The 11,380-nt window shown below is 42.8% G+C and overlaps 1 protein-coding gene across 1 annotated transcript in view; it reads right to left on the bottom strand.

Annotated features, from left to right (window-relative positions):
* Positions 1-727: 727 nt before the first annotated feature.
* Positions 728-11,380, bottom strand: part of HIVEP1 (HIVEP zinc finger 1) — a 117,188-nt gene continuing 106,535 nt past the window's right edge. Inside the window, 2 exon segments of the mRNA XM_021697233.1 lie at positions 728-1,927; positions 3,523-4,034. Of these exon segments, the coding sequence (XP_021552908.1) occupies positions 749-1,927; positions 3,523-4,034 (1,691 nt within the window). The 3' untranslated portion in view covers positions 728-748.

Raw genomic sequence — 11,380 nt, 5'->3', positions numbered from 1 at the left:
AATAAGAAAAATAGGCCGCTCAGTTGTATGGGTTTCACTGAGTTTCACACAGTAGTAACACCAGTAAAGCCCCCATTTCTCAAAACTAAGGGTGGTTTCCACACATGTGACCTATGGCTCTTTTCCGAATACTGATATTGGGTATATAAAGAAGGCACGACTTAAGCAATGGTAAAGTCAGTAAACAATATTTTACTGAAACATTTCATGACACAGAAAATCTGTCTGAAGTGTAAAGTTACTGTCTTACACAAGAAGGACAGACCCATTTTCAAAGACGAATATGAATACAATAAATATGGAGTTTACATACTAATTTATACACAGAAACTCTGCCCCACAGCCATAAAAATTTATATTTAACAGTGCAACATATAATTTAATCATTTGATTTATTTGACAGGTTTTTTTTCTAAACACAAATAACTACCTGGTTTTCATATACATATATAATATATATTTTATGTATATAGATATTCAACAATCTGTACAGCTTCTAAACATAAACTCCTAAAAGGCACAAGTGTCTATACAACATGTACAAAAATGGCTGGAGCGGACACAAAACAACAATTATTGGTCAAAAGTTCATGATTGCACAAAGATTAGTCATGAGTTTATGTCAGAAAAATGTGCTTTAAGGAAAGGATGGTTTTCAAAGAAACCTTTAAGTGTTATATAAAAAAAAACACCACCAAAAAACCAAACCAAACCAAACCAGCCCGCCCCCCCACCCCCCAAAGAGCCCCTAGGTCGCTATCACGAGCCTGTCCTCGTCGTCATCACTACTCACGTCGCTGAACGGGGCGCTGGCCTGCCTCCGGGGCCGCGCTGCGGGCCTGGGCGCCGCTCTGTCCGGGGAGGGGCTCTGCGGGCCGGGGGGCTCCGGGAAGGCTTCAGGACGCGCCGGCAGTGGAGGCTCGGCGGCGGCCGCCGGCTGGCCCTGCACGGGCGTGAGTTCAGGCTTGGGCTTCACATGATTCACCGAGGCGGCCTTCCCTGCGTCCACTTTACTGGAGCCATCGGGCCTGGCCGGGGCTCTTGCGGGGGCAGAGGGATCTGGAACTTTTTTTGCATTTGCCCGCTGGACCTGAGGAGACCCCTGAGGAGACGTGCTGCCGCTGCCGGGATGGGCGCTGGCCGCCGAGGCGGGCTGGGTCGGCGCCTCCCGCGCTCTGCTGTGGGCGGGTGGCATCTCGGGGGCGCCCGGTGCGTCCACGGCCACTTGCCCGACCGAGGGGATTAAGGTAGGCAGCGCGATGTTCACGATCTGGAGGCCTGGAATGTGCGCCTGAGGGGTGGGGCTGCTCTGCGAGGGAGGGTTTGCCGTCAGAACCTGCAGCCCCACGGCGTTTAGGGCGAGCCCCGGGGGGTGCACTTGCGGGGCCACGTTGGTGTTGGCGAGGCCCAAGATATTGACGGTTTCCATGCTCAGGGAGGGCAATGGCTGCAGGCCTGGGGCACTGAGGTTCGGAAGGCCTGGCACGCGGATTTGGCCAATGGGAATACATGGCACGACGCCGCTTAATTCGGCCACTCCGGCGGCACGTGTGGTGCCCGAAACTGCCGTGGCGGAATCCCCAGGGGTGCCCACAGTTCTGTGAATGACGTTGACGGCCGGAATCGTCAGCTGCATTGGCCCTGCTTGGATGGGTACAAACGTGGAGTATGTGAGGCCAGCAGGTACCACGTGGATCCCCCCGACCGGAACCATATTGTAGGGTGTCCTGGACTGCTGCTGAGAATGCAGAGGAAGGTGGCTGAACAGATGGGTCTGGGGGGAGGGCAGGCCTGGAGGCGGCTGGAGGGTCACCTGCTGCTTCTGTTCTTGAGCGTCAGGCTGCAGCGAGGCCCCCGAAGGAACCCCCGCTGCTGTCTGAGGGCTGCGCGCGGCTGCAGGAGGAGGAAGTCTTACAGCTGCTGCGCTCTGAAAGGCAGGAGACAAAACCCTTTTACAGCACGGCCCTCTCAGTCACTGAGCTAAACTGCTGGCATAAAATCTATTCTTCCCAACCAGGCAGAAGCACGTATATTTGTATACGAATTACAAGCTCGCTGAAAATGAGGTTTTCATTTTAAGAAACAAATTGCCAACTAAAAAACCCATTATACCTTTAATCTCTATACAAATAACAGCAACACATTTTGTACAGTACTTTGCATTTTTCGAACAAATTCCCCGGGTGTTGTCTCATTTATACAGAAACTAACCTTGAGACGTAGCCATAATTATACTGCTGTTGTTCTGTATCTGTTGTTGGTATTGTTATTATTGCTGGCACCACCAGCTCTACCCTATTTTAGAGATTAGGGGTTATTGAGGAATTGCAACATTAGTTAGCTATGAATGTCAACTCAAAGGGAAAATCAACGGGAGGATTACTCATTTTTGAAATAAAGGGTTGCCATTAATAAAAAAAAGTCTGCAGTTGTTTATTCCCTTGTTCCTTCATTCAAATGAAATTTGTACCATTTCATTATGAAATGTCTACTGAAAACCTGATTTCCAGGCACTGGCAGGTGTGTCGGTGATTTTAGGCTAGAGAAGCGGAGAGCACAGGTGACCAAATCTGGAAGTCACGAAAAGTCACAAATCTTGCCAATCTCCCTCCCGCCCAAGATTATCACCTAAATATTAGCTTTTTCTTGATAATATCTACATTACAGAGCTACATTAACGCATATACTGATTTAAATATCAAGTATAATTTAAGTATTAATGCAATTCAGTTAAATTATATTAATTTAGAGTAGTCTCTAGAAATCCGAGCTTGCACAGTCTTTATTTTTCTCCAGGGTCACCTCGCAAACCAAAATCTGCCACATTTAGAAATAAATCCTATGGCCATCGTCAATCCGTACTCCAGGCAAGACAAGTGTCAGGGAGATGAATGTATTCATCAGAGATTTAAACATTCCTCATGAGCCACACCAGGGGTAAAAGCAGAGACCCATTCACAGCACACGTAGGTCGTGTCTCTGTAGGCCTGTGTCTGGCCCTGAGCTGGTTCTCCAGCAGGAAGCTTTCTAAAGCTGCCACAACAATTTGATCATTCAAGCAAAGTGAACTTCTTGGTACATTATTTGGGTCACACCAACTCTGCCACAGAAACTGGGAGCTGTCTTGCCGACAGGGGCAAACTGCAAAATGTTTGGATAATTTAGTGCAAATCCATCATATCAATGCCACTGGAAAAAGAACTCAGGGTAAGCGCGGGGACAAATAGGTCCCAAGGCTCATATTCCCAAGGGGCACATACATATTTTTTCAAATGAACAGATTTTTAAAGATCCATTTGGTTCTTTCACAGATTTATGATCCAGTATGTGAACTCTGATTAAAATACCCAGCAAGAAGCCAAAAGACATAAATGTCCTTTGCCTTTAAATAAAACAAAAAATTAAGCCTAAACAAACTGATTTAGCCAGAAATAAATAATTTAAGTATATTATTTTCTTAAGTCATTAGAATCCCCATATTTAACAGGGTAAATGGAAGGAAACCAACAACAAAGCATTTACCTGTGTTAGAGTGATAGTCTTTCCTGCTACAGAACTTCCCAGAATTTCTTCTGAGTCCGGGTAGTCTACAGACATCTGGTGACAGGGGGATCTGGGTGCAGCTTCGGGGGACTGAGAAGAGTCTACGGGAGTTGTTGGTTCTTCTCCGTCTTTTGTACCATGCTGCCTGGTCTTCGCTGGGGACTCTGTCTTCCTGCTATGGTCTGACTGCACTGTGCTTAGCACGGTCATCTTGGTAGGCAAGGCTCTGGGCAGAACATCCATCGGGTCTGTGTGCACCCCAGAGAAGCAGTCGGCAATCCTGATGTCCTCCTCCACACTCCCAGAATCCTGGAGGCTACTTCTAGATGGAAGGTGCTGCGGGCTGGCGGTAACGGAGGGAGCTGCTGACAAGACAGATTCAGCCTGACTGTCTTCATCATCATCTTCATTTTCATTATCATCCTCATCCGGGCCATCCGATTCTTCAAGGTCATACCCAGACCGCTCGAAACCAAATCTTTGCTTTTCATCTAATAAAAACAACCAGGGGGCTATGTTATAGAATATTTTGCACGTGGACAAACGCAACCTTTTATTATTATTATTTTTTATAAGCTTAGCAATGCTGTGAGGAATAGAACAGACGAGGGCTCTACCCACAAAAAGCCCAAAGGTTAGCCGAGGAGAGCGGTGAGGGGAAGAATAGGTCAGTCAGTCAGGAATCAGAGGGGAGGTGCTGCCAGAGAGCGGCATGGCCAGGACACTTGTTAGGGATGCAGAACATGAAATGGACCTCAGAAGAGTACACAGGCAAGGGCAATGTATCAAGAAAATCAGAAATAGGGGCGCCTGGGTGGCTGAGTCGTTAAGCGTCTGCCTTCGGCTCAGGTCATGATCTCGGGGTCCTGGGATCGAGCCCCGCATCGGGCTTCCTGCTCCACGGGAGGCCTGCTTCTCCCTCTCCCCCCTGCTTGTGTTCCCTCTCTCGCTGTCTCTCTCTCTCTCAAATAAATAAATAAAATCTTTAAAAAAAAAAAAAAGAAAAAAAAAAAGAAAGAAAATCAGAAATAAAGGCCTCAACTATTAAAGAAGACAAAGATATACAAAAATTTGACAGAGTTCAACACAATTCTTCCTGAGCTCTCTCTACTACTTTGTATCTCCTTTTCATTGGACAAATTAAAACAAAAACAAAAAAAACCTGATGCCATTTGTATTTGTAAGTGAAATTATTTTATTTAATAATTATATCAAATATTTGAATTAATAAGTGAATAGTATTTTAGACATGTTTCCATTGTCCTCTGGGTAGTAATATTCTTTAATATTTAAGACTTCTACTTTTTCTTTTCTTTTTTACTAAGAGAGGTGCTAAATATTCCCATCATTTTTTCATTATGATTAATTCAACTCCTCACAGGAAGAGGAACGTTAACTAAAAGTAATTCATATCAGCCTCATAAACTCATGTGGGACTGTGTTTAACAAAGAATATTCAAGAAGGTCCAGGTTTCAAATGGTTTCAAAATTCTCATAAGCTCATGTGATTTAAAACTTTACCTGTTTAAAAATCTTACAAAATTAAAGGTGCTTTCCCTTAGAAAGCTAATAAACTTTAAAAAGTTAAATGGAGGAAGATGAATGCAAAATCTCTACCCCAATTCTTTGTCATGAGCCATAATAAAGAAGACAGCACATTGTATTCAGCTTAGCTTTGAAACATTCTGCATTTATACGTACTTTTTAACATTCTGCTTTTACACATATATTTTGAAGAGGTTTATTTCTTGCATATTCCAAATGGTCTGCATATTAATTTATTTTACTACTCCTTGTATATTACAAAGATAAGTTCTTAGAGAAAAGTCTCAAAGGATGGACACCAAAACATTTGAGGGTAATTATTTCAAGAAGATGGAATGGATTAGAATTTTTAAGTTGTTTATCTCAAGTACATGTTACTTTTAGAATTAAAACATTCAAGGGCAAAACATACACATGTAGGCTACTTTAAAACGTGGTTTCGGGGGGGGGGCGGAGCAAGATGGCAGAGGAGTAGGAGACCTGGATTTCCTCTGGTCTCAGGAATTCAGCTGGATAGGGATCAAACCATTCTGAACACCTACAAATTCAACAGGATATCGAAGAAAAGAAGAGCAACAACTCTCTCATCAGAAAAGCGACCACTTTCTGGAAGGTAGGACGTGCGGAGAAGTGAATCCGAGGCGATATTCGGGAGGATAGATGGCGGGGGAGGGGCCTCCGTCGGCCGCTTCTGGCAAGTGATAGAACCACGGAGCACAAAATCGGAACTTTTAAAAGTCTGCTCCACTGAGGGACGTCACTCTGGTGGCTAAGCGGGGGGTGGAACCCTCCGGGACAGTGTGGTCTCAGGACCCTCGGGGTCACAGAAAGACCGGGGGTGCCTGAGTGCGGCAGAGCTCCCAGGTATCGGAGCAGGGAAGCCGGCTGCAGAGGCGGAGCCCAGGCGCGGGCTCTCAGCTTGGGGTTGCCATAAACCATGATCCGCGGCACAGTCGGGCCCCTGCTCCTCCAGCAGGGACCCAACAAGCGGCAGATCCGGGGAGACTCACCTTCCTCCCCTGGGAGGAGCCGCGCGGGAGTGCGCCGCAGGGATCTGCTGGGTTTGAAGACTCCACCCGGGGTCGGGTGCCAGAGATAGAAACGCGCGGTCACAGGGCGGGTGAGCACGGAGTGCGGCTGGAGACCGGGGAGACGGGAGTGACTGACAGCTTTTCTCTGGGGGCTCACTGAGAAGCGGGGCCCCGAGTTCTCGGCTCCTCCGCGGCGGAGATTGGGAGGCCGCCATTTTCACTCTCCGCCTCCAAAGCTGTACGGAAAGCTCGCAGGGAACAAAAGCCCTGGAGAGCAAACCTGAGCAGATTACTTAGCCCAGAGGGGGCAAGGGCAGGGCAATTCTGCCTCCGGCAAAGACATTTGGAAACCACGGCAACAGGCCCCTCCCCAGAAGATCAGCGAGAACAGCCAGCCAAGACCAAGTTTACCCATCAATGAGAACGGCAGAACTCCAGCACTAGGGGACTACGGCACATAGAATTCATGGCTTTTTTACCATGATTCTGTAGTCTTTCAAAGTTAATTTTTTTTTAACTGTCTTTTTTTTTTTTTTCTCTTTGAATTTTTCTTTTTCCCTTTTTCAACCAACATCTTATCAATCCCTTTTTTAAAAAAAAAAAATTTTATTTTTCATTTTTAGAGTAATATTCTATCCCTTCATAGTAGTTACCCGTATTTTTGGCTTATATATATAAGTTGTTCTCTCTTTAAAATTTGGAGATAGTTTCTTCTAACAGATCAAAATATACCCTAAATCTCTAGTATATGGTGTTTTCTATTCCCCTGCCTGATCACATCCTCTCCCTTTTTTTTTTCTTTTTTTAAATCCTCTTCTTTCTTTTTTCAAACAACTTCTTATCAATTCCTTTTATAAAATTTTTTATACTTTCCATCTTTACAGTCATATTCCATCCCTTCATCATATCAACCCTTATTTTTGTACATATATACGTTTTTATTTCTTTAAAATTTTGGGAGGCCCTTTCTTCTAAAAGACCAAAATACAACCCAAATCTAGTGTGTGGCACTGATCTATATACCAGCCTGATCATATTTGATCACATTCTGGTTTTTTTGTTGTTGTTGTTTTGTTTTGTTTGTTTTTGTTTTTATCTTTATCTTTTTCTTTTTTCTCTCTTTCCCTTTCTTTTCCCACTGCTTCAGGTTTTTTCTGATTTGTTTAGAGTATATTTTCTGGGGACGTTGTTACTCTGCTAGCATTTTGTTCTCTCATTAATCTATTCTCCTCTGCACAAAATGACAAGACGGAAAAAATCACCTCAACAAAAAGAACAAGAGGTAGTACCGACTGCCAGGGACCTACTCAATACGGACATTAGTACGATGCCAGATCTAGAGTTCAGAATCATCACTTTAAAGATACTAGCTGGGCTTGAAAAAAATATGGAAGTTATTAGAGAAACCCTTTCTGGAGAAGTAAAAGAACTAAAATCCAACCAAGTAGAAATCAAAAAGGCTATTAATGAGGTGCAATCAAATATGGGGGCGCTAACTGCTAGAATAAATGAGGCAGAAGAGAGAATCAGTAATATAGAAGATGAAATGATGGAAAATAAAGAAGCTGAGAAAAAGAGAGATAAACAACTACTGGATCACGAGGGCAGAATTCGAGAGATAAGCGATACCATAAGACGAAACAACATTAGAATAATTGGGATCCCAGAAGAAGAAGAAAGAGAGAGAGGGGCAGAAGGTATAATGGAGCAAATTATAGCAGAGAACTTCCCTAATTTGGGGAAGGAAACAGGCATCAAAATCCAGGAAGCACAGAGAACCCCTCTCAAAATCAATAAAAATAGGTCAACACCCCGACATCTAATAGTAAAACTTACAAGTCTCATAGACAAAGAGAAAATCCTGAAAGCAGCTCGGGAGAAGAGATATGTAACCTACAAGGGTAGAAACATTAGATTGGCAACAGACCTATCCACAGAGACCTGGCAGGCCAGAAAGGACTGGCAGGATATATTCAGAGCACTAAATGAGAAAAATACGCAGCCAAGAGTACTCTATCCAGCTAGGCTGTCATTGAAAATTGAAGGAGAGATAAAAAGCTTCCAGGACAAACAAAAACTAAAGGAATTTGCAAACACAAAACCAGCCCTACAGGAAATCTTGAAAGGAGTCCTCTAAGCAAAGAGAGACCCCAAAAGCAACATAGACCAGAAAGGAACACAGACAATATACGGTAACAGTCACCTTACAGGCAATACAATGGCACTAAATTCCTATCTTTCAATAGTTACCCTGAATGTAAATGGGCTAAATGCCCCAATCAAAAGACACAGGCTATCAGACTGGATTAAAAAACAAGACCCATCGATATGCTGTCTGCAAGAGACTCATTTTCGACCCAAAGACAGCCCCAGATTGAAAGTGAGGGGGTGGAAAACCATTTACCATGCTAATGGACACCAAAAGAAAGCTGGGGTGGCAATCCTTATATCAGACAAATTAGATTTTAAACCAAAGACTGTAATAAGAGATGAGGAAGGACACTATATCATACTTCAAGGATCTATCCAACAAGAAGATCTAACAATTGTAAATATCTATGCCCCTAACATGGGAGCAGCCAATTATATAAGCCAATTAATAACAAAAGCAAAGAAACACATCGACAACAATACAATAATAGTGGGGGACTTTAACACCCCCCTCACTGAAATGGACAGATCGTCTAAGCAAAAGATCAACAAGGAAATAAAGACTTTAAATGACACACTGGACCAAATGGACTTTACAGATATATTCAGAACATTCCACCCCAAAGCAATGGAATACACATTCTTCTCTAGTGCCCATGGAACATTCTCCAGAATAGATCACATCCTAGGTCATAAATCAGGTCTCAACCGGTACCAAAAGATTGGAATCATTCCCTGCCTATTTTCAGACCACAATGCTTTGAAACTAGAGCTCAATCACAAGACAAAAGTCAGAAAGAACTCAAATACATGGAGGCTAAAGAGCATCCTACTGAAGAACGAATGGGTCAACCAGGAAATTAAAGAAGAATTAAAAAAATACATGGAAACCAATGAAAATGAAAACACAACTATTCAAAATCTTTGGGATGCAGCAAAGGCAGTCCTAAGAGGAAAGTATATAGCAATACAAGCCTTTCTCAAGAAACAGGAAAGGTCTCAAGTACACAACCTAACCCTACACCTAAAGGAGCTGGAGAAAGAACAGCAAATAAAGCCTAAACCCAGCAGGAGAAGAGAAATAATAAAGATCAGAGCAGAAATCAATGAAATAGAAACTAAAAGAACAGTAGAACAGATCAACGAAACTAGGAGCTGGTTCTTTGAAAGAATTAATAAGATTGATAAACCCCTGGCCAGACTTATCAAAAAGAGAAGACAAATGACCCACATCAACAAAATCATGAATGAAAGAGGAGAGATCACAACCAACACCAAAGAAACACAAACAATTATAAGAACATATTATGAGCAACTCTATGCCAGCAAATTAAATAACCTGGAAGAAATGGATGCATTCCTAGAGATGTACCAACTACCAAAACTGAACCAGGATGAAATAGAAAACCTGAACAGACCTATAACCACTAAGGAAATTGAAGCAGTCATCAAAAATCTCCCAAAAAACAAAAGCCCAGGGCCAGATGACTTCCCAGGGGAATTCTACCAAACATTTCAAGAAGAATTAATACCTTTTCTTCTGAAACTGTTCCAAAAAATAGAAATGGAAGGAAAACTTCCAAACTCATTTTATGAGGCCAGCATTACCTTGATCCCAAAACCAGACAAAGACCCCATCAAAAAGGAGAATTAGAGACCAATATCCCTGATGAACATGGATGCAAAAATTCTCACCAAAATACTAGCCAATAGGATCCAACAGTACATTAAAAGGATTATTCACCATGACCAAGTGGGATTTATCCCTGGGCTGCAAGGTTGGTTCAACATCCGCAAATCAGTCAATGTGATACATTAACAAAAGAAAGAACAAGAATCATATGATCCTCTCAATAGATGCACAAAAAGCATTTGACAAAGTACAGCATCCTTTCTTGATCAAAACTCTTCAGAATATAGGGATAGAGGGTACATACCTCAATATCATAAAAGCCATCTATGAAAAACCTACAGCAAATATCATTCTCAATGGGGAAAAACTGAGAGCTTTCCCCCTAAGGTCAGGAACGCGGCAGGGATGTCCACTATCACCACTGCTATTCAACATAGTATTGGAAGTCCTAGCCACAGCAATCAGACAACAAAAAGAAATCAAAGGCATCCAAATTGGCAAGGAAGAAGTCAAACTCTCACTCTTTGCAGATGATATGATACTTTATGTGGAAAACCCAAAAAACTCCACCCGAAAACTGCTAGAACTCATACAGGAATTCAGTAAAGTGGCAGGATATAAAATCAATGCACAGAAGTCAGTGGCATTCCTATACACCAACAACAAGACAGAAGAAAGAGAAATTAAGGAGTCGATCCCATTTACAATTGCACCCAAAACCATAAGATACCTAGGAATAAATCTAACCAAAGAGGCAAAGGATCTGTACTCAGAAAACTATAAAATACTCATGAAAGAAATTGAGGAAGACACAAAGAAATGGAAAAACGTTCCGTGCTCATGGATTGGAAGAACAAATATTGTGAAGATGTCAATGCTACCTAGAGCAATCTACACATTCAATGCAATCCCCATCAAAATACCATCCACTTTTTTCAAAGAAATGGAACAAATAATCCTCAAATTTGTATGGAACCAGAAAAGACCCCGCATAGCCAGAGGAATGTTGAAAAAGAAAAGCAAAGCTGGCGGCATCACAATTCCGGACTTCCGGCTCTATTACAAAGCTGTCATCATGAAGACAGCATGGTACTGGCACAAAAACAGACACATAGATCAATGGAACAGAATAGAGAGCCCAGAAATGGACCCTCAACTCTATGGTCAACTCATCTTTGACAAAGCAGGAAAGAACGTCCAATGGAACAAAGACAGTCTCTTCAACAAATGGTGTTGGGAAAATTGGATAGCCACATGCAGAAGAATGAAACTGGACCATTTCCTTACACCACACACAAAAAGACTCCAAATGGTTGAAAGACCTCAATGTGAGACAGGAGTCCATCAAAATCCTGAAGGAGAACACAGGCAGCAACCTCTTTGACCTCAGCCACAGCAACTTCTTCCTAGAAACATCGCCAAAGGCAAGGGAGGCAAGGGCAAAAATGAACTATTGGGACTTCATCAAGATCAAAAG

Source organism: Neomonachus schauinslandi, chromosome 8 (genome assembly GCF_002201575.2).
Source record: "Neomonachus schauinslandi chromosome 8, ASM220157v2, whole genome shotgun sequence".
In the NCBI taxonomy this organism is placed as follows: Eukaryota; Metazoa; Chordata; class Mammalia; order Carnivora; family Phocidae; genus Neomonachus; species Neomonachus schauinslandi.
The sequence above is the reverse complement of the archived record's forward strand: the minus strand, read 5'-3'. Positions and strand labels throughout refer to the sequence as shown.